Raw genomic sequence first — 20,230 nt, forward strand, 5'->3', positions numbered from 1 at the left:
CGACGATAAGAAATAAATAAAGTCCACAAACACGCCATGTCGCGCTTTATGGCCACCATTTCTCTCCCTCTCTCTGTAATGTAGCGTAGATGTTTTGGGCAATGAAGAGGCCTCCGTGCGTTCACAGAATCGGTTCAGGGTCGTGCGGACGTGCATGCGCACCAGCGTCAATACGAGCGGGTGTGTGCCTTTTGTTTGGTTGGTTCCACTTCTTTCTCGGTATTGTTGGTGTGGTGGTGGTCATGATATGCGCCTGCGTCAAGGTGTTCTACCCCATTTGGGTAGAGAACAACAGAGAAGATATATATATGTTTATTTTTGATGGTACACGTAGCCAACACACAAGAATAAAAGAGGATCGAGAAAAACTTCACCGTCACAAAGGGAGGTGTAATGCAGATGGGGCAACCGGTGCGTGGCAGAGTATCTTAACTATAAATCAATCGAAGAAGAAAAGGGAAAAAAAAGAGGACTAAAAAAAGAGCACGCACGCACACACACGCACTCGTATGCCTGAATGAAGAAGATAAACATTAATAATAATAATAATAAATGATGTAGCCGAATCGACGCTGGCAGTGAGGTAAAATAACGAGGGAGAACACACAAATATGTGGGAATAATAAAAAACAAGCAGCAAGAAACAACGAGCGAAGTATTGATGTGTATCGGCAAAGGAAGAAAGGAATAAGAAGAAGAAAAGGCACGCGGATGCACCCTCCACGCGAAAATGAGCAATCACAAAAGAAGAGTGCTACGCGGAAGCAAATCTCAATCAACAAAGAAAACAAAACAAAAGAAGAGAGGAGAAGAGAGGGGGCATTCACGTCACGAAGGCGACAAAGGACGGTGGTACACGACGTCTTAGGGAGAAAGAAAAAAAAAATTGGCGTTTAACTAAATATAAAAGGAAGAAGAAGGACAGCTGCGGTCACCGCGCCTTTATGCTTTTCTTTCCTCCTTTCTCAGCTCTCCATTATCCTCCGTATATCATTTACCATCTAATCAATTCTTTTTTGGGGTGGCGAGTTCTGTCGTCGCGTAAAGCAGACACGCGCATGGATCCAAAATAAAAGAATGCCGCCAATCGATTGAAAGAGAAAAGTAAAAGGATAAAAGAAAAGATGAATGAGCACCAAACTCCTCTCTTCATGTTTTTCCTTCTGTTATCGCTGCTTACAGTCGCATTAGAAAAGAAAAGAGGGGACAGTGGGAGAAGAGGAAAAGAAAAAGAGACCAAAACCACGTCGCGCTGTTATTCGTCTTCGATGCATGAAGGTGAATTGGAGCTTCACCCACGTCAAGTCAGCATCTAAAAAAAAAAACATTTAAAAAAAGAAGCCCCAAAGCTGGCGTAGTGAAAGATGAGAAAAGGGTCAGAAGGAGGGCTAAGCTGCAACGGAGAACAAAAAGAATAATAATAACAACAATAGTAATCACCTGACGCGACACCGAGTGCATCACTTGTTCTTCTTTCTTTTCCAAATAGATATCAGATCTAAAAATCTGCCCCCTCCAACGTGCCCGTCGTCTTGCAAAGCAGGGTGCTAGATAGCTCACTCGCTACTGGCGAACCGGTGTCCTCATCCTTCGGTGGGCTGCCGCGCGACGTCACGTCGGTCACCGTAATAGCCGACACCTGCAGCCGAGGCGCGGCAGACGGAGCAGCGGCGGTGGCTTTCGCAGCAGGTGAGGTCTCGTGTGCGTTGTGCTGCGCCACCACCGACGGTGGCGGCGTTGCGCGGCCGGAGAAGTCGTTGGGCGTAGGCGAGTCTTCGACGACGGCGATTTCGCCGACGGACACCACCGCTTTCGTCGGTGGGGGCTGCTGCTGGGCATCCGCCGGCAACGGTGCGAGCGGCTCTGCGGGCACCACCGGCGCCGGCGGCGGCCTTGGATGCAGCAGCTCATCGATGCGTGCGTCGATCTCCGCCATCGACGCCTCTGGCGCAAATCGCGCGAACGGGACGCCAGCCTGGTCACACACAAACACGGTGAAGTTCCAGTTGATTGCGGTTTGGCCTAGGGTGCCGCGAATGCGGCTCTTTAGGAAGGTGAAGAGCGGCGATGCGTGATCGCCGTTCACCTCGACCTTCGCCATAATGGGGAAGTCCACCTCACCGATGCGCGGGTACAGACAGGAGATGTTCTCCGCAATCTCGTCCTCGTTGCCCGGCTCGCCGGAGCCGAACTCGTTGCATGGAAAGGCAAGCACGACGAAGCCCTCCGCGTGGTGTTTGTGGTACAGCTTCGAAAGCGTAGTGTAGCCGGCTTCCGTGAAGTCCTTGTCTTTGCTCGCGACGTTGCAGATGAGCACGACGGAACCTTTGTGCTGGGCGAGGTCGTAGAGCTCGTGGAAGCAGTTGAGAACTTGGAAATCGAAAATGGTCTTGTTCGCGTTGGGGTCTGAGGAGTTGGGCGAGGGCTCGTTGCTGGCCAGCGTTTCGTTCGGCGCCTTCCCCTGCGACGTGGAGTTGTTCACGCCGCCGTTATTCGCAGAGGGTAGGTGCTGCGACCGGGAGAGGGCCGGCGCGGACGCCTCGAGGATGGAGATGGAAACACGATTGCGAGCCTCCATGATCGCTTGCTTTTTCTTTCTTGCGTTTTCTTCTCCACTTATATCGCCGAAGGAAACCCCCCAAAACGCCGAACGACGCAAACCGAAGAAAATTGTCTGCTTCTATGATAGAAAGAGAGAGAGAAGAAGCGAAAAGAAGATCTTGCAAGATGACGTCCGTGACACCATTCCAGATCCGATGCTCTGCAGGTGGTGCCACGAGGAATAGCGCGGTAAGGCGATGAAAAAAAAAAACAGGAAACATGAAGAGAGCAACGGAGGGAAGTAATGGAGGTAAATCAAACAACAAATAAAAGCACAGAGATTCAAAGAAAGAACGTACATACATCAATACCGCCTCAGCAAATACACTCACACCTACACACAAAAAGATGAGCATCGGCATTTAGGGAGCAACAAGTGCCGCGCGTAATTCTCGGCCCAGTCACGATGTCTGCAACGGCGGTAAAGTTGCACAGCTGGCAGACCTACAACGTTTCCTTCTTGAAGCTTTTTTGTTGACCATTTACTTCTTATATGCATTTGAACGCCAAGATGAACGTAGAGGAGGGAGAACAGTAGTGGATAAACCACCGAGGGCAATGGAGGTTGATATGTGGGAGGTATCGATGCAGCGGTATATCGAAGAGAGAGAAAAACAATGACTCACAATAATGAACGCAAAACAAACAAAAACAGCAAAACAAATACGAGCAACAAGTTTTCCGTGGCAGAGAAATCAAAGAAAGAGGATACTCACGATGAAGCCGTACAAGAGGAAAGCGTCACCGTTGGAGCCACGGCCAAGAAATGCAAAGAGGAGAACTCTACAGCTTCGCGCCCGCATCGTCGAACAGGGGCAGCAGTTTCTTCTCGATTTCCTCCGTCTTCGCGCCGGGCGAGAAGCGGTGCACGGCGTGGCCCTCCTTGTCCACCAAGAACGCCGTAAAGTTCCACTTCACGGATGTGCTACCGAGGAGACCCTTCTGTGCGTGCTTCAGGTAGTGGTACAGTGGGTGCTCCTTGTCGCCGTTCACGTCGATCTTCTCCATTATCGGGAAGTCAGCCTTGAAGCGGGTGCACGCGAACTCCTTCACCTCTGCCTCCGTGCTGGGCTCCTGCCCATTGAACTGGTTGCACGGAAACGCAAGCACCGTGAAGCCGCGGTCCTTGTACTTGTTGTAGAGCGCGGTGGCCGTCTCGTACCCGCCTTTCGTGTAGCCACACTTGCTGGCCACGTTGTAGATCAGCAGGGGGTGGCCCTTGTGTTGCGTGAGGTCGTACGGCTTGTGCTCCGCGTCGTTCACCTGAAAGTCGTAGATGGAAGACATGGCGGCGGCACGAAGGAGAGGAGAAGCACGCATTCTTCAATAGACGTATAAAAGGCAGCAATTGGTGTGACGCTGTATAGCACAAGGAAATAGAAGTGATCAAAAGCCGGTTGTCCTTCAGCACGCAAAACAACGATGACACGGATAGGGAGAGCGTGCGGGAGTGTAAGAGCAGTGCAGCAGGACACCAATATAGCAGGACAGAGTGGGAGGAGAAGTGACAGCTGACCTGCCCGCAGCAAACAGCCTTGACGAAGCACTCGAAGAGCGTCTCGCCGTTTGACGGCGCTTCTTATGTTTCATCAGCGCATGCGCCACAGCACGTGGGACCGGGAAAGAGTGAGGTGAAAACAACGAAATCAGCCTTTCGTTTTCAAACGCCGTTGCGTCGGGACATAAACACCGCAACGCCCATCGGACATCGCCGGAAACTCTGACTAACCTCTTCTCCCCCTTTTCAAGTGTTCCTCTGCAGCCACAACACGCAGATGCCGGCAATTATTGATACACTCGGATACCCACTCACACGCAGATACATTTATATATGTGAGAACTCATGTTTGGAAGAACCGGATGTAGTGGTATGTTTGCCTTCAGTTCGTGGAATGCGACAGGTGCGGCCAGGAGAACGGGTAGCAATAAAACGCTAAATAGGTATAGCGAGAAGCACCGGGAGAGAGAAATAATAAAAAACGAACATAAATGGAAAATACCCCACCGCATAATGATCCATGAAGCTGGCAAGGAGGAGAAGGCGTGTATATAAGAAAATATATTGTCCGTGAAAATAAGCGCAAATGTGCGAAAAGAAGATGTAAAAGGGCGGTCAGCTGCACCGCGTTGCTGAGCGAAAGAAGTGCGAGGACATCTAGCAAAGGGAAAGAAAAGTCTCCCCCTTTCGCTAGCGCAAACAACACAAACTGTTTCGTGTTTGTTCACAGGAGGAGAGGGAACGCAACAGAATAAATAAATAATAGTAGAATAATAATAGTGGAGTAATAAAGGTCCGCAACTCTTAGTTGTCGGTGTTCGCGCCCGCATCGTCGAACAGGGGCAGCAGTTTCTTCTCGATTTCCTCCGTCTTCGCGCCGGGCGAGAAGCGGTGCACGGCGTGGCCCTCCTTGTCCACCAAGAACGCCGTAAAGTTCCACTTCACGGACGTGCTACCGAGGAGACCCTTCTGTGCGTGCTTCAGGTAGTGGTACAGTGGGTGCTCCTTGTCGCCGTTCACGTCGATCTTCTCCATTATCGGGAAGTCAGCCTTGAAGCGGGTGCACGCGAACTCCTTCACCTCTGCCTCCGTGCCGGGCTCCTGCCCATTGAACTGGTTGCACGGAAACGCAAGCACCGTGAAGCCGCGGTCCTTGTACTTGTTGTAGAGCGCGGTGGCCGTCTCGTACCCGCCTTTCGTGTAGCCGCACTGGCTGGCCACGTTGTAGATCAGCAGGGGGTGGCCCTTGTGTTGCGTGAGGTCGTACGGCTTGTGCTCCGCGTCGTTCACCTTAAAGTCGTAGATGGAAGACATGATGCTTTTTGAAAAGGCGGTGAAGTTCAATTCTTCAATAGACGTATAAAAGGCAGCAATTGGTGTGACGCTGTATAGCACAAGGAAATAGAAGTGATCAAAAGCCGGTTGTCCTTCAGCACGCAAAACAACGATGACACGGATAGGGAGAGCGTGCGGGAGTGTAAGAGCAGTGCAGCAGGACACCAATATAGCAGGACAGAGTGGGAGGAGAAGTGACAGCTGACCTGCCCGCAGCAAACAGCCTTGACGAAGCACTCGAAGAGCGTCTCGCCGTTTGACGGCGCTTCTTATGTTTCATCAGCGCATGCGCCACAGCACGTGGGACCGGGAAAGAGTGAGGTGAAAACAACGAAATCAGCCTTTCGTTTTCAAACGCCGTTGCGTCGGGACATAAACACCGCAACGCCCATCGGACATCGCCGGAAACTCTGACTAACCTCTTCTCCCCCTTTTCAAGTGTTCCTCTGCAGCCACAACACGCAGATGCCGGCAATTATTGATACACTCGGATACCCACTCACACGCAGATACATTTATATATGTGAGAACTCATGTTTGGAAGAACCGGATGTAGTGGTATGTTTGCCTTCAGTTCGTGGAATGCGACAGGTGCGGCCAGGAGAACGGGTAGCAATAAAACGCTAAATAGGTATAGCGAGAAGCACCGGGAGAGAGAAATAATAAAAAACGAACATAAATGGAAAATACCCCACCGCATAATGATCCATGAAGCTGGCAAGGAGGAGAAGGCGTGTATATAAGAAAATATATTGTCCGTGAAAATAAGCGCAAATGTGCGAAAAGAAGATGTAAAAGGGCGGTCAGCTGCACCGCGTTGCTGAGCGAAAGAAGTGCGAGGACATCTAGCAAAGGGAAAGAAAAGTCTCCCCCTTTCGCTAGCGCAAACAACACAAACTGTTTCGTGTTTGTTCACAGGAGGAGAGGGAACGCAACAGAATAAATAAATAATAGTAGAATAATAATAGTGGAGTAATAAAGGTCCGCAACTCTTAGTTGTCGGTGTTCGCGCCCGCATCGTCGAACAGGGGCAGCAGTTTCTTCTCGATTTCCTCCGTCTTCGCGCCGGGCGAGAAGCGGTGCACGGCGTGGCCCTCCTTGTCCACCAAGAACGCCGTAAAGTTCCACTTCACGGACGTGCTACCGAGGAGACCCTTCTGTGCGTGCTTCAGGTAGTGGTACAGTGGGTGCTCCTTGTCGCCGTTCACGTCGATCTTCTCCATTATCGGGAAGTCAGCCTTGAAGCGGGTGCACGCGAACTCCTTCACCTCTGCCTCCGTGCCGGGCTCCTGCCCATTGAACTGGTTGCACGGAAACGCAAGCACCGTGAAGCCGCGGTCCTTGTACTTGTTGTAGAGCGCGGTGGCCGTCTCGTACCCGCCTTTCGTGTAGCCGCACTGGCTGGCCACGTTGTAGATCAGCAGGGGGTGGCCCTTGTGTTGCGTGAGGTCGTACGGCTTGTGCTCCGCGTCGTTCACCTTAAAGTCGTAGATGGAAGACATGATGCTTTTTGAAAAGGCGGTGAAGTTCAATTCTTCAATAGACGTATAAAAGGCAGCAATTGGTGTGACGCTGTATAGCACAAGGAAATAGAAGTGATCAAAAGCCGGTTGTCCTTCAGCACGCAAAACAACGATGACACGGATAGGGAGAGCGTGCGGGAGTGTAAGAGCAGTGCAGCAGGACACCAATATAGCAGGACAGAGTGGGAGGAGAAGTGACAGCTGACCTGCCCGCAGCAAACAGCCTTGACGAAGCACTCGAAGAGCGTCTCGCCGTTTGACGGCGCTTCTTATGTTTCATCAGCGCATGCGCCACAGCACGTGGGACCGGGAAAGAGTGAGGTGAAAACAACGAAATCAGCCTTTCGTTTTCAAACGCCGTTGCGTCGGGACATAAACACCGCAACGCCCATCGGACATCGCCGGAAACTCTGACTAACCTCTTCTCCCCCTTTTCAAGTGTTCCTCTGCAGCCACAACACGCAGATGCCGGCAATTATTGATACACTCGGATACCCACTCACACGCAGATACATTTATATATGTGAGAACTCATGTTTGGAAGAACCGGATGTAGTGGTATGTTTGCCTTCAGTTCGTGGAATGCGACAGGTGCGGCCAGGAGAACGGGTAGCAATAAAACGCTAAATAGGTATAGCGAGAAGCACCGGGAGAGAGAAATAATAAAAAACGAACATAAATGGAAAATACCCCACCGCATAATGATCCATGAAGCTGGCAAGGAGGAGAAGGCGTGTATATAAGAAAATATATTGTCCGTGAAAATAAGCGCAAATGTGCGAAAAGAAGATGTAAAAGGGCGGTCAGCTGCACCGCGTTGCTGAGCGAAAGAAGTGCGAGGACATCTAGCAAAGGGAAAGAAAAGTCTCCCCCTTTCGCTAGCGCAAACAACACAAACTGTTTCGTGTTTGTTCACAGGAGGAGAGGGAACGCAACAGAATAAATAAATAATAGTAGAATAATAATAGTGGAGTAATAAAGGTCCGCAACTCTTAGTTGTCGGTGTTCGCGCCCGCATCGTCGAACAGGGGCAGCAGTTTCTTCTCGATTTCCTCCGTCTTCGCGCCGGGCGAGAAGCGGTGCACGGCGTGGCCCTCCTTGTCCACCAAGAACGCCGTAAAGTTCCACTTCACGGACGTGCTACCGAGGAGACCCTTCTGTGCGTGCTTCAGGTAGTGGTACAGTGGGTGCTCCTTGTCGCCGTTCACGTCGATCTTCTCCATTATCGGGAAGTCAGCCTTGAAGCGGGTGCACGCGAACTCCTTCACCTCTGCCTCCGTGCCGGGCTCCTGCCCATTGAACTGGTTGCACGGAAACGCAAGCACCGTGAAGCCGCGGTCCTTGTACTTGTTGTAGAGCGCGGTGGCCGTCTCGTACCCGCCTTTCGTGTAGCCGCACTGGCTGGCCACGTTGTAGATCAGCAGGGGGTGGCCCTTGTGTTGCGTGAGGTCGTACGGCTTGTGCTCCGCGTCGTTCACCTTAAAGTCGTAGATGGAAGACATGATGCTTTTTGAAAAGGCGGTGAAGTTCAATTCTTCAATAGACGTATAAAAGGCAGCAATTGGTGTGACGCTGTATAGCACAAGGAAATAGAAGTGATCAAAAGCCGGTTGTCCTTCAGCACGCAAAACAACGATGACACGGATAGGGAGAGCGTGCGGGAGTGTAAGAGCAGTGCAGCAGGACACCAATATAGCAGGACAGAGTGGGAGGAGAAGTGACAGCTGACCTGCCCGCAGCAAACAGCCTTGACGAAGCACTCGAAGAGCGTCTCGCCGTTTGACGGCGCTTCTTATGTTTCATCAGCGCATGCGCCACAGCACGTGGGACCGGGAAAGAGTGAGGTGAAAACAACGAAATCAGCCTTTCGTTTTCAAACGCCGTTGCGTCGGGACATAAACACCGCAACGCCCATCGGACATCGCCGGAAACTCTGACTAACCTCTTCTCCCCCTTTTCAAGTGTTCCTCTGCAGCCACAACACGCAGATGCCGGCAATTATTGATACACTCGGATACCCACTCACACGCAGATACATTTATATATGTGAGAACTCATGTTTGGAAGAACCGGATGTAGTGGTATGTTTGCCTTCAGTTCGTGGAATGCGACAGGTGCGGCCAGGAGAACGGGTAGCAATAAAACGCTAAATAGGTATAGCGAGAAGCACCGGGAGAGAGAAATAATAAAAAACGAACATAAATGGAAAATACCCCACCGCATAATGATCCATGAAGCTGGCAAGGAGGAGAAGGCGTGTATATAAGAAAATATATTGTCCGTGAAAATAAGCGCAAATGTGCGAAAAGAAGATGTAAAAGGGCGGTCAGCTGCACCGCGTTGCTGAGCGAAAGAAGTGCGAGGACATCTAGCAAAGGGAAAGAAAAGTCTCCCCCTTTCGCTAGCGCAAACAACACAAACTGTTTCGTGTTTGTTCACAGGAGGAGAGGGAACGCAACAGAATAAATAAATAATAGTAGAATAATAATAGTGGAGTAATAAAGGTCCGCAACTCTTAGTTGTCGGTGTTCGCGCCCGCATCGTCGAACAGGGGCAGCAGTTTCTTCTCGATTTCCTCCGTCTTCGCGCCGGGCGAGAAGCGGTGCACGGCGTGGCCCTCCTTGTCCACCAAGAACGCCGTAAAGTTCCACTTCACGGACGTGCTACCGAGGAGACCCTTCTGTGCGTGCTTCAGGTAGTGGTACAGTGGGTGCTCCTTGTCGCCGTTCACGTCGATCTTCTCCATTATCGGGAAGTCAGCCTTGAAGCGGGTGCACGCGAACTCCTTCACCTCTGCCTCCGTGCCGGGCTCCTGCCCATTGAACTGGTTGCACGGAAACGCAAGCACCGTGAAGCCGCGGTCCTTGTACTTGTTGTAGAGCGCGGTGGCCGTCTCGTACCCGCCTTTCGTGTAGCCGCACTGGCTGGCCACGTTGTAGATCAGCAGGGGGTGGCCCTTGTGTTGCGTGAGGTCGTACGGCTTGTGCTCCGCGTCGTTCACCTTAAAGTCGTAGATGGAAGACATGATGCTTTTTGAAAAGGCGGTGAAGTTCAATTCTTCAATAGACGTATAAAAGGCAGCAATTGGTGTGACGCTGTATAGCACAAGGAAATAGAAGTGATCAAAAGCCGGTTGTCCTTCAGCACGCAAAACAACGATGACACGGATAGGGAGAGCGTGCGGGAGTGTAAGAGCAGTGCAGCAGGACACCAATATAGCAGGACAGAGTGGGAGGAGAAGTGACAGCTGACCTGCCCGCAGCAAACAGCCTTGACGAAGCACTCGAAGAGCGTCTCGCCGTTTGACGGCGCTTCTTATGTTTCATCAGCGCATGCGCCACAGCACGTGGGACCGGGAAAGAGTGAGGTGAAAACAACGAAATCAGCCTTTCGTTTTCAAACGCCGTTGCGTCGGGACATAAACACCGCAACGCCCATCGGACATCGCCGGAAACTCTGACTAACCTCTTCTCCCCCTTTTCAAGTGTTCCTCTGCAGCCACAACACGCAGATGCCGGCAATTATTGATACACTCGGATACCCACTCACACGCAGATACATTTATATATGTGAGAACTCATGTTTGGAAGAACCGGATGTAGTGGTATGTTTGCCTTCAGTTCGTGGAATGCGACAGGTGCGGCCAGGAGAACGGGTAGCAATAAAACGCTAAATAGGTATAGCGAGAAGCACCGGGAGAGAGAAATAATAAAAAACGAACATAAATGGAAAATACCCCACCGCATAATGATCCATGAAGCTGGCAAGGAGGAGAAGGCGTGTATATAAGAAAATATATTGTCCGTGAAAATAAGCGCAAATGTGCGAAAAGAAGATGTAAAAGGGCGGTCAGCTGCACCGCGTTGCTGAGCGAAAGAAGTGCGAGGACATCTAGCAAAGGGAAAGAAAAGTCTCCCCCTTTCGCTAGCGCAAACAACACAAACTGTTTCGTGTTTGTTCACAGGAGGAGAGGGAACGCAACAGAATAAATAAATAATAGTAGAATAATAATAGTGGAGTAATAAAGGTCCGCAACTCTTAGTTGTCGGTGTTCGCGCCCGCATCGTCGAACAGGGGCAGCAGTTTCTTCTCGATTTCCTCCGTCTTCGCGCCGGGCGAGAAGCGGTGCACGGCGTGGCCCTCCTTGTCCACCAAGAACGCCGTAAAGTTCCACTTCACGGACGTGCTACCGAGGAGACCCTTCTGTGCGTGCTTCAGGTAGTGGTACAGTGGGTGCTCCTTGTCGCCGTTCACGTCGATCTTCTCCATTATCGGGAAGTCAGCCTTGAAGCGGGTGCACGCGAACTCCTTCACCTCTGCCTCCGTGCCGGGCTCCTGCCCATTGAACTGGTTGCACGGAAACGCAAGCACCGTGAAGCCGCGGTCCTTGTACTTGTTGTAGAGCGCGGTGGCCGTCTCGTACCCGCCTTTCGTGTAGCCGCACTGGCTGGCCACGTTGTAGATCAGCAGGGGGTGGCCCTTGTGTTGCGTGAGGTCGTACGGCTTGTGCTCCGCGTCGTTCACCTTAAAGTCGTAGATGGAAGACATGATGCTTTTTGAAAAGGCGGTGAAGTTCAATTCTTCAATAGACGTATAAAAGGCAGCAATTGGTGTGACGCTGTATAGCACAAGGAAATAGAAGTGATCAAAAGCCGGTTGTCCTTCAGCACGCAAAACAACGATGACACGGATAGGGAGAGCGTGCGGGAGTGTAAGAGCAGTGCAGCAGGACACCAATATAGCAGGACAGAGTGGGAGGAGAAGTGACAGCTGACCTGCCCGCAGCAAACAGCCTTGACGAAGCACTCGAAGAGCGTCTCGCCGTTTGACGGCGCTTCTTATGTTTCATCAGCGCATGCGCCACAGCACGTGGGACCGGGAAAGAGTGAGGTGAAAACAACGAAATCAGCCTTTCGTTTTCAAACGCCGTTGCGTCGGGACATAAACACCGCAACGCCCATCGGACATCGCCGGAAACTCTGACTAACCTCTTCTCCCCCTTTTCAAGTGTTCCTCTGCAGCCACAACACGCAGATGCCGGCAATTATTGATACACTCGGATACCCACTCACACGCAGATACATTTATATATGTGAGAACTCATGTTTGGAAGAACCGGATGTAGTGGTATGTTTGCCTTCAGTTCGTGGAATGCGACAGGTGCGGCCAGGAGAACGGGTAGCAATAAAACGCTAAATAGGTATAGCGAGAAGCACCGGGAGAGAGAAATAATAAAAAACGAACATAAATGGAAAATACCCCACCGCATAATGATCCATGAAGCTGGCAAGGAGGAGAAGGCGTGTATATAAGAAAATATATTGTCCGTGAAAATAAGCGCAAATGTGCGAAAAGAAGATGTAAAAGGGCGGTCAGCTGCACCGCGTTGCTGAGCGAAAGAAGTGCGAGGACATCTAGCAAAGGGAAAGAAAAGTCTCCCCCTTTCGCTAGCGCAAACAACACAAACTGTTTCGTGTTTGTTCACAGGAGGAGAGGGAACGCAACAGAATAAATAAATAATAGTAGAATAATAATAGTGGAGTAATAAAGGTCCGCAACTCTTAGTTGTCGGTGTTCGCGCCCGCATCGTCGAACAGGGGCAGCAGTTTCTTCTCGATTTCCTCCGTCTTCGCGCCGGGCGAGAAGCGGTGCACGGCGTGGCCCTCCTTGTCCACCAAGAACGCCGTAAAGTTCCACTTCACGGACGTGCTACCGAGGAGACCCTTCTGTGCGTGCTTCAGGTAGTGGTACAGTGGGTGCTCCTTGTCGCCGTTCACGTCGATCTTCTCCATTATCGGGAAGTCAGCCTTGAAGCGGGTGCACGCGAACTCCTTCACCTCTGCCTCCGTGCCGGGCTCCTGCCCATTGAACTGGTTGCACGGAAACGCAAGCACCGTGAAGCCGCGGTCCTTGTACTTGTTGTAGAGCGCGGTGGCCGTCTCGTACCCGCCTTTCGTGTAGCCGCACTGGCTGGCCACGTTGTAGATCAGCAGGGGGTGGCCCTTGTGTTGCGTGAGGTCGTACGGCTTGTGCTCCGCGTCGTTCACCTTAAAGTCGTAGATGGAAGACATGATGCTTTTTGAAAAGGCGGTGAAGTTCAATTCTTCAATAGACGTATAAAAGGCAGCAATTGGTGTGACGCTGTATAGCACAAGGAAATAGAAGTGATCAAAAGCCGGTTGTCCTTCAGCACGCAAAACAACGATGACACGGATAGGGAGAGCGTGCGGGAGTGTAAGAGCAGTGCAGCAGGACACCAATATAGCAGGACAGAGTGGGAGGAGAAGTGACAGCTGACCTGCCCGCAGCAAACAGCCTTGACGAAGCACTCGAAGAGCGTCTCGCCGTTTGACGGCGCTTCTTATGTTTCATCAGCGCATGCGCCACAGCACGTGGGACCGGGAAAGAGTGAGGTGAAAACAACGAAATCAGCCTTTCGTTTTCAAACGCCGTTGCGTCGGGACATAAACACCGCAACGCCCATCGGACATCGCCGGAAACTCTGACTAACCTCTTCTCCCCCTTTTCAAGTGTTCCTCTGCAGCCACAACACGCAGATGCCGGCAATTATTGATACACTCGGATACCCACTCACACGCAGATACATTTATATATGTGAGAACTCATGTTTGGAAGAACCGGATGTAGTGGTATGTTTGCCTTCAGTTCGTGGAATGCGACAGGTGCGGCCAGGAGAACGGGTAGCAATAAAACGCTAAATAGGTATAGCGAGAAGCACCGGGAGAGAGAAATAATAAAAAACGAACATAAATGGAAAATACCCCACCGCATAATGATCCATGAAGCTGGCAAGGAGGAGAAGGCGTGTATATAAGAAAATATATTGTCCGTGAAAATAAGCGCAAATGTGCGAAAAGAAGATGTAAAAGGGCGGTCAGCTGCACCGCGTTGCTGAGCGAAAGAAGTGCGAGGACATCTAGCAAAGGGAAAGAAAAGTCTCCCCCTTTCGCTAGCGCAAACAACACAAACTGTTTCGTGTTTGTTCACAGGAGGAGAGGGAACGCAACAGAATAAATAAATAATAGTAGAATAATAATAGTGGAGTAATAAAGGTCCGCAACTCTTAGTTGTCGGTGTTCGCGCCCGCATCGTCGAACAGGGGCAGCAGTTTCTTCTCGATTTCCTCCGTCTTCGCGCCGGGCGAGAAGCGGTGCACGGCGTGGCCCTCCTTGTCCACCAAGAACGCCGTAAAGTTCCACTTCACGGACGTGCTACCGAGGAGACCCTTCTGTGCGTGCTTCAGGTAGTGGTACAGTGGGTGCTCCTTGTCGCCGTTCACGTCGATCTTCTCCATTATCGGGAAGTCAGCCTTGAAGCGGGTGCACGCGAACTCCTTCACCTCTGCCTCCGTGCCGGGCTCCTGCCCATTGAACTGGTTGCACGGAAACGCAAGCACCGTGAAGCCGCGGTCCTTGTACTTGTTGTAGAGCGCGGTGGCCGTCTCGTACCCGCCTTTCGTGTAGCCGCACTGGCTGGCCACGTTGTAGATCAGCAGGGGGTGGCCCTTGTGTTGCGTGAGGTCGTACGGCTTGTGCTCCGCGTCGTTCACCTTAAAGTCGTAGATGGAAGACATGATGCTTTTTGAAAAGGCGGTGAAGTTCAATTCTTCAATAGACGTATAAAAGGCAGCAATTGGTGTGACGCTGTATAGCACAAGGAAATAGAAGTGATCAAAAGCCGGTTGTCCTTCAGCACGCAAAACAACGATGACACGGATAGGGAGAGCGTGCGGGAGTGTAAGAGCAGTGCAGCAGGACACCAATATAGCAGGACAGAGTGGGAGGAGAAGTGACAGCTGACCTGCCCGCAGCAAACAGCCTTGACGAAGCACTCGAAGAGCGTCTCGCCGTTTGACGGCGCTTCTTATGTTTCATCAGCGCATGCGCCACAGCACGTGGGACCGGGAAAGAGTGAGGTGAAAACAACGAAATCAGCCTTTCGTTTTCAAACGCCGTTGCGTCGGGACATAAACACCGCAACGCCCATCGGACATCGCCGGAAACTCTGACTAACCTCTTCTCCCCCTTTTCAAGTGTTCCTCTGCAGCCACAACACGCAGATGCCGGCAATTATTGATACACTCGGATACCCACTCACACGCAGATACATTTATATATGTGAGAACTCATGTTTGGAAGAACCGGATGTAGTGGTATGTTTGCCTTCAGTTCGTGGAATGCGACAGGTGCGGCCAGGAGAACGGGTAGCAATAAAACGCTAAATAGGTATAGCGAGAAGCACCGGGAGAGAGAAATAATAAAAAACGAACATAAATGGAAAATACCCCACCGCATAATGATCCATGAAGCTGGCAAGGAGGAGAAGGCGTGTATATAAGAAAATATATTGTCCGTGAAAATAAGCGCAAATGTGCGAAAAGAAGATGTAAAAGGGCGGTCAGCTGCACCGCGTTGCTGAGCGAAAGAAGTGCGAGGACATCTAGCAAAGGGAAAGAAAAGTCTCCCCCTTTCGCTAGCGCAAACAACACAAACTGTTTCGTGTTTGTTCACAGGAGGAGAGGGAACGCAACAGAATAAATAAATAATAGTAGAATAATAATAGTGGAGTAATAAAGGTCCGCAACTCTTAGTTGTCGGTGTTCGCGCCCGCATCGTCGAACAGGGGCAGCAGTTTCTTCTCGATTTCCTCCGTCTTCGCGCCGGGCGAGAAGCGGTGCACGGCGTGGCCCTCCTTGTCCACCAAGAACGCCGTAAAGTTCCACTTCACGGACGTGCTACCGAGGAGACCCTTCTGTGCGTGCTTCAGGTAGTGGTACAGTGGGTGCTCCTTGTCGCCGTTCACGTCGATCTTCTCCATTATCGGGAAGTCAGCCTTGAAGCGGGTGCACGCGAACTCCTTCACCTCTGCCTCCGTGCCGGGCTCCTGCCCATTGAACTGGTTGCACGGAAACGCAAGCACCGTGAAGCCGCGGTCCTTGTACTTGTTGTAGAGCGCGGTGGCCGTCTCGTACCCGCCTTTCGTGTAGCCGCACTGGCTGGCCACGTTGTAGATCAGCAGGGGGTGGCCCTTGTGTTGCGTGAGGTCGTACGGCTTGTGCTCCGCGTCGTTCACCTTAAAGTCGTAGATGGAAGACATGATGTTTGTTTTCTTTTTCTGAAAAGCGCGATGATCGTGAGCGCAGCAATGCTGAAAGGAATGCAAAAAAAAGAGAAATTGAGAAGGAAGCACGATAGCGGGAAAAATGTCTTTGAGTTTTGTTCACTGCTCGAAATAAAAGAAAGAGAAAACAGAAAACAGAAAGGCGCGCCGTACCGGAGGAAAGAGAGTTGGAGAAAGTGGAAACCGATCGATTTAGCATGAAACCTCAGACGAGCATTAAGCGTCCTCCTGTCCCGTTTGGTCTCCCTCATCGACGCGTGCAGAGCCCACAGCGTCCAACAGCGACTGCGATGCCGAGGAGCAGCAAGCTGTACACCGAAAAGAACGGTGGGTGTGCACGTACGCCATTACCTCAAATTACGGTTCAGCGAGGGGAGGAAGAAGAATAGATATCCATGTTTGTGCCGCATGTCGAGGTTTGTGCTTCGTAGTTGTCGAACCCTCACGCATGTCAGACGAGGCTCGTTTTTTCTTAAAAAGAGTTTTAAAGGAAGATATTCTTGGGTATTATTACGACGATTAATTATGCTTCCACGCTCCATCTACATTTTCCATATTTCTTCAGTCGCTACTGTTCATTTTATTTTCCATCATCTTCTCTCGGGTAGGCAGGGCACTGTTCTCCACATGTGCGTGTGTGGGCGTTCTGCTGGTTATGACGACAGAACCGATAGACACACACATCAACGCACACCAGGTCCTCGTTTCCCCCGCCATCACCTGCTTTGTGTTTCCTCCTTTTTCTTTTCGAGTTTTACGAAAGAGAAAGTGAAAGAAAGCGATCGCGTCAACGCCGAGGCAGCGTGTTATTAAGATCGTATTTTGATGTGTGCGTTTTGGTTGTCAACTTCTGCTGCATCGCACCAAACTGGCAACATCGCAAAGTCAGCTCGTGCCGCCGCCATCACCGTCATCAACATCATTTGAAATAAATAAATAAAAGAAACAAAGCGAATTAGTTCGAGAGGTAAGACGTAACAAACATTCACAACAAAACAAAACGGCCACGCTGCGCTGACAACCCGATTGAGCATCTCTCATCACCTCTTTGTTTTCGTGGCGAGTGCGCTCGGCTAGAGAGAGAAGGAGGGGGGGGGGGTGAAGGGAACTGGAAGAGAAACACGCAAAGAGCACAAAAGTGTCGCTCTACAACAAGCGCCAATCAATGCCCTTTGGGTGCCCTCCCCCTCCCCCCCTCCCGCCCTCCTTTATGTGTCAGACTCCGTTACCTGTTGTCTACCACGCAAAGTCAACGCCTAACACGCGCTGCGGCAGTATAGGATAACGTACAATACCTCGCTGGCAAACAGTGGAGAAGAAAACAAAAAAGTTAAAATGATACAACACGTTAATTATATTGTATTATGTATTGAGAGAGAAAAAACAAAAGTAAAAAGCGTTAGGCGGAATTAATGAATAATACAGAAGCTTCGACTGGCTTCCTTTCCTTCTCCTTCTGCCGGTTCTGTCTCTCGATGTGACAATCTGCGTTAAAGAAGAGACGAAACGCCAACAGGCGCATTAACTCTTTTTTCTTGCACCGCAACTCTGTTCTCGCTTCCACACCGAGCGTGATCGTCAGACCTTTCGATTCATCTTCATCTGGTTCTTTTCTCTTCCCCCTTTCCGGTCTTTTTGGTGACGTCTGCTCTCGTAAACATGAAAGGAAAAAAAAAAACAGAGAGAAAGAGAGGAAGAGAGGAAGACAGAAAGCGGGTTATCGCACGGCAGCAACGGGAAGAGCAGAGGCGCAGACGTGCCATCACCATGCGAGCCAAAAAAAAAAAGACAACAAAGAGGAGGAGGAGGAAAGCAACGAAAAGTATTACGCGGCAGAAAACGAGATGAACAAGGAACGAAATCCACAGAAAGAGCGTTGCGGCTCGTGCTCTGCGTCGTGTGCTTGACGAACACCCCGTGATGGCAAAAGCAGAAGCGGGGCCGGTGTCATCCGAAAGAACGAAAAAGAAAAATGAAAAACCACTTAGCCGCTGTCGGTGCATAACATTAACGAAGCCCAACACAAATAGCGATAATTCGCCTCTTGCGATACAGCAAAACAACGGAGAACAAGAAGTAAAAACACACGAGTTGAAAGTTGCTAAACGGCATCGTTTTACCTTGGTCAAAGCACACACACACACACACACACACACAACATCGACAACGACAAACAGCAGCAGAGCCTGAGTGACTGTTCATCAGCAAATACACTGGAAAAAGTGGTACAGATAGGGGAAGGCTTCCCCGTGCAACCTTGGCGAAGTCGGCCGAAATAAGACGGAACGGTCGAGCAGACGCAGACTCGCTGGAAGAACACTTGAAAAAAAAAGCAACGAATGTATCCACAAAGGAAGAAGAAAACGAGGACTCGCGACGTCTACGAAGTCACGCACGTTAACTTCTCCCCTGGAAAAAAAAAAGATATGAGTAAATAAGGAGCAAAATATATTTGTGCTTTTATCTTTTTCTTTTTGGCTCCGCTTCCGCACGTTGCTAGCACGTACATAGAAGCAAACGAAGAAGCTGTGCAATTGGTACAGGCGATTAGTAAAAGGAAGTGCATGTGTGAGCGTGTGTGTCAGTCCAATTGCGAATTAGACCATTTTTCTTTCTCTCCGCTCCACTCACTGACGCCTCGCTCCCATTTTTTCATTTTCTGTCCTTCCTGCTCTGACCGTCCCTCTTCGGCGCGGCTGCTTGTCCGCCGTCTCGCGTGCACCAGCTGGGTGCAGCTTCTCCACCTCTCCCAATACTCTTCATCTATTGCTTCATGCAATTCTTTTTTCCTTATTTCTTACTCTCCCCCAGCTGAGTGAGAAGCAGCAATCTGATCACTTTCAGGCTGAACTGCCGTCGACCTCCTCCCTCGAGCTTTACAGGACTGGGAACTGCTTCGCGGTCTCCACAGGCCACACGCTCGCCTGGACCTCGCCAATGTGCGTCTTGCGCAGCATAAACATCGTCGTGCGACTCTGGCCGATGCCGCCACCGATGGTTTGCGGCAGCTCGCCGTTCAACAGGCGCTGATGCCACGGGTAGCGCAGGCGGTCGTTGTCACCCGTGATCTCCAGCTGGCGCCGCAGCGTTTCGGGGTCAACGCGGATGCCCATGCTGCTGAGCTCGAGCACGTCTTGAAGCACCGGGTTGAAGACGAGGATGTCGCCATTCAAACCCTCGAGGGACATGATGGCATCCACGGAGGGCTTCTCGCCGCTCGCGGGGGGGAAGCCAATCTTGGAGGAGTCGGCGGAGCAGGGCGAGGACCAGTCGTCGTAGTCCGGCGCGCGGGCGTCGTGGCGGTCGCCGTGGCTCAGCTTACCGCCGATGCCGATCAGAAAGACGGCACCGAAGCGGCGCACTGCCTCGCGCTCGCGCGATTTCGGGTCGAGGTCGGGGAACTCCTTCAGCAGTTGCTCCGAGTGCAGGAAGGTGATATTCTCCGGCAGGATAGGGGTGATGTCCGGGAAGGCCTCGCAAACGCGCTGCTCCGTCCTGCGGAGGGCACTGTAGATGGTGCTCACGACCTCGTGCAAGAAGTCAAACGTGCGTTCCTCCGGCCGCATGACCCGCTCCCAGTCCCACTGGTCGACGTAGATGGAGTGGATGTTGTCCAGCGTGTCCTCCACACGCAGGGCGCGCATGTTCGTGACGATGCCGGTGCCGACGGTAAACTTGTGGTCGCCGAGGGTCTTGCGCTTCCACTTGGCGAGGGAGTGGACGACCTCATAGTTCGCCTCCGGGATGTCCTTCACGCGCACCTGGACAGCCTTCTCAAAACCGGAAAGGTTGTCCTGCGTGCCGTCGCCGACGCGGGCGAGCATTGGGCACTCCACCTGAATCAAATTCATGGCGCTGCACAGCTCCTCCGTGAAGATCGACTTGACCGTCACGATGCGCTTCTGCAGCTCGATGTACGCCTGGGGATCGGAGGACATGGTGAGGAGGTCGGAGAAAGAGGTAGAGGGAGAGGGGAAGATAAACGATGTGTGGGTTTTAGCAATACGAAGAACGTGAGGAGCTTTTACGTATAAGAGAGAAGAATCTTACGAGGACGAGTGAAGTAACTGCGGCTCGGTTGTGAATGTTGGAGATCAGAGAAGACCCGTATGATGCCGCGGTGCGAAACACC

General features: G+C 51.3%; 11 protein-coding genes across 16 annotated transcripts; all 11 read right to left on the reverse strand.

Moving 5' to 3' along the window:
* Positions 1-1,498: 1,498 nt before the first annotated feature.
* ABB37_00866 (putative mitochondrial glutathione peroxidase-like protein) lies at positions 1,499-2,762 on the reverse strand (the record flags this gene model as incomplete). Its single annotated transcript, XM_015797237.1, has 1 exon — positions 1,499-2,762. Exon 1 carries the CDS (start codon positions 2,576-2,578, stop codon positions 1,499-1,501), a length of 1,080 nt encoding a protein of 359 aa, XP_015665245.1. The 5' UTR covers positions 2,579-2,762.
* Positions 2,763-3,384: 622 nt separating this feature from the next.
* Positions 3,385-3,921, reverse strand: ABB37_00867 (putative glutathione peroxidase-like protein; the record flags this gene model as incomplete). Its single annotated transcript, XM_015797238.1, has 1 exon — positions 3,385-3,921. The coding sequence occupies one exon, from the start codon at positions 3,919-3,921 to the stop codon at positions 3,385-3,387; it is 537 nt and encodes a 178-aa protein (XP_015665246.1).
* A 982-nt stretch (positions 3,922-4,903) lies between these two features.
* Positions 4,904-5,527, reverse strand: ABB37_00868 (putative glutathione peroxidase-like protein; the record flags this gene model as incomplete). Of its 2 annotated transcripts, none has more annotated exons than XM_015797240.1 (1): positions 4,904-5,527. In XM_015797240.1, exon 1 carries the CDS (start codon positions 5,411-5,413, stop codon positions 4,904-4,906), a length of 510 nt encoding a protein of 169 aa, XP_015665248.1. In that variant the 5' UTR covers positions 5,414-5,527. The 2 variants fall into 2 exon arrangements, with proteins under 2 accessions (XP_015665248.1, XP_015665247.1); XM_015797239.1 differs by having other exon boundaries at positions 4,904-5,446.
* Positions 5,528-6,426: 899 nt separating this feature from the next.
* Positions 6,427-7,050, reverse strand: ABB37_00869 (putative glutathione peroxidase-like protein; the record flags this gene model as incomplete). 2 transcript variants are annotated; one of them, XM_015797242.1, is made up of 1 exon in its annotated part: positions 6,427-7,050. In XM_015797242.1, the coding sequence occupies exon 1, from the start codon at positions 6,934-6,936 to the stop codon at positions 6,427-6,429; it is 510 nt and encodes a 169-aa protein (XP_015665250.1). In that variant the 5' UTR covers positions 6,937-7,050. The 2 variants fall into 2 exon arrangements, with proteins under 2 accessions (XP_015665250.1, XP_015665249.1); XM_015797241.1 differs by having other exon boundaries at positions 6,427-7,007.
* An 899-nt stretch (positions 7,051-7,949) lies between these two features.
* On the reverse strand, positions 7,950-8,573 carry ABB37_00870 (putative glutathione peroxidase-like protein; the record flags this gene model as incomplete). The annotated part of the gene is made up of 1 exon (XM_015797243.1): positions 7,950-8,573. The coding sequence occupies exon 1, from the start codon at positions 8,457-8,459 to the stop codon at positions 7,950-7,952; it is 510 nt and encodes a 169-aa protein (XP_015665251.1). The 5' UTR covers positions 8,460-8,573.
* Positions 8,574-9,472: 899 nt separating this feature from the next.
* Positions 9,473-10,096, reverse strand: ABB37_00871 (putative glutathione peroxidase-like protein; the record flags this gene model as incomplete). The annotated part of the gene is made up of 1 exon (XM_015797244.1): positions 9,473-10,096. The coding sequence occupies exon 1, from the start codon at positions 9,980-9,982 to the stop codon at positions 9,473-9,475; it is 510 nt and encodes a 169-aa protein (XP_015665252.1). The 5' UTR covers positions 9,983-10,096.
* An 899-nt stretch (positions 10,097-10,995) lies between these two features.
* ABB37_00872 (putative glutathione peroxidase-like protein) lies at positions 10,996-11,619 on the reverse strand (the record flags this gene model as incomplete). 2 transcript variants are annotated; one of them, XM_015797246.1, is made up of 1 exon in its annotated part: positions 10,996-11,619. In XM_015797246.1, exon 1 carries the CDS (start codon positions 11,503-11,505, stop codon positions 10,996-10,998), a length of 510 nt encoding a protein of 169 aa, XP_015665254.1. In that variant the 5' UTR covers positions 11,506-11,619. The 2 variants fall into 2 exon arrangements, with proteins under 2 accessions (XP_015665254.1, XP_015665253.1); XM_015797245.1 differs by having other exon boundaries at positions 10,996-11,576.
* An 899-nt stretch (positions 11,620-12,518) lies between these two features.
* ABB37_00873 (putative glutathione peroxidase-like protein) lies at positions 12,519-13,142 on the reverse strand (the record flags this gene model as incomplete). The annotated part of the gene is made up of 1 exon (XM_015797247.1): positions 12,519-13,142. The coding sequence occupies exon 1, from the start codon at positions 13,026-13,028 to the stop codon at positions 12,519-12,521; it is 510 nt and encodes a 169-aa protein (XP_015665255.1). The 5' UTR covers positions 13,029-13,142.
* An 899-nt stretch (positions 13,143-14,041) lies between these two features.
* Positions 14,042-14,665, reverse strand: ABB37_00874 (putative glutathione peroxidase-like protein; the record flags this gene model as incomplete). The annotated part of the gene is made up of 1 exon (XM_015797248.1): positions 14,042-14,665. Exon 1 carries the CDS (start codon positions 14,549-14,551, stop codon positions 14,042-14,044), a length of 510 nt encoding a protein of 169 aa, XP_015665256.1. The 5' UTR covers positions 14,552-14,665.
* Positions 14,666-15,564: 899 nt separating this feature from the next.
* On the reverse strand, positions 15,565-16,204 carry ABB37_00875 (putative glutathione peroxidase-like protein; the record flags this gene model as incomplete). 2 transcript variants are annotated; one of them, XM_015797250.1, is made up of 1 exon in its annotated part: positions 15,565-16,204. In XM_015797250.1, the coding sequence occupies exon 1, from the start codon at positions 16,072-16,074 to the stop codon at positions 15,565-15,567; it is 510 nt and encodes a 169-aa protein (XP_015665258.1). In that variant the 5' UTR covers positions 16,075-16,204. The 2 variants fall into 2 exon arrangements, with proteins under 2 accessions (XP_015665258.1, XP_015665257.1); XM_015797249.1 differs by having other exon boundaries at positions 15,565-16,201.
* A 2,770-nt stretch (positions 16,205-18,974) lies between these two features.
* ABB37_00876 (putative asparagine synthetase a putativeaspartate--ammonia ligase) lies at positions 18,975-20,230 on the reverse strand (the record flags this gene model as incomplete). Of its 2 annotated transcripts, none has more annotated exons than XM_015797252.1 (1): positions 18,975-20,230. In XM_015797252.1, the coding sequence occupies exon 1, from the start codon at positions 20,034-20,036 to the stop codon at positions 18,975-18,977; it is 1,062 nt and encodes a 353-aa protein (XP_015665260.1). In that variant the 5' UTR covers positions 20,037-20,230. The 2 variants fall into 2 exon arrangements, with proteins under 2 accessions (XP_015665260.1, XP_015665259.1); XM_015797251.1 differs by having other exon boundaries at positions 18,975-20,166.

The sequence above is a fragment of the Leptomonas pyrrhocoris genome, assembly GCF_001293395.1.
Source record: "Leptomonas pyrrhocoris isolate H10 chromosome Unknown, whole genome shotgun sequence".
Taxonomy (NCBI): domain Eukaryota; phylum Euglenozoa; class Kinetoplastea; order Trypanosomatida; family Trypanosomatidae; genus Leptomonas; species Leptomonas pyrrhocoris.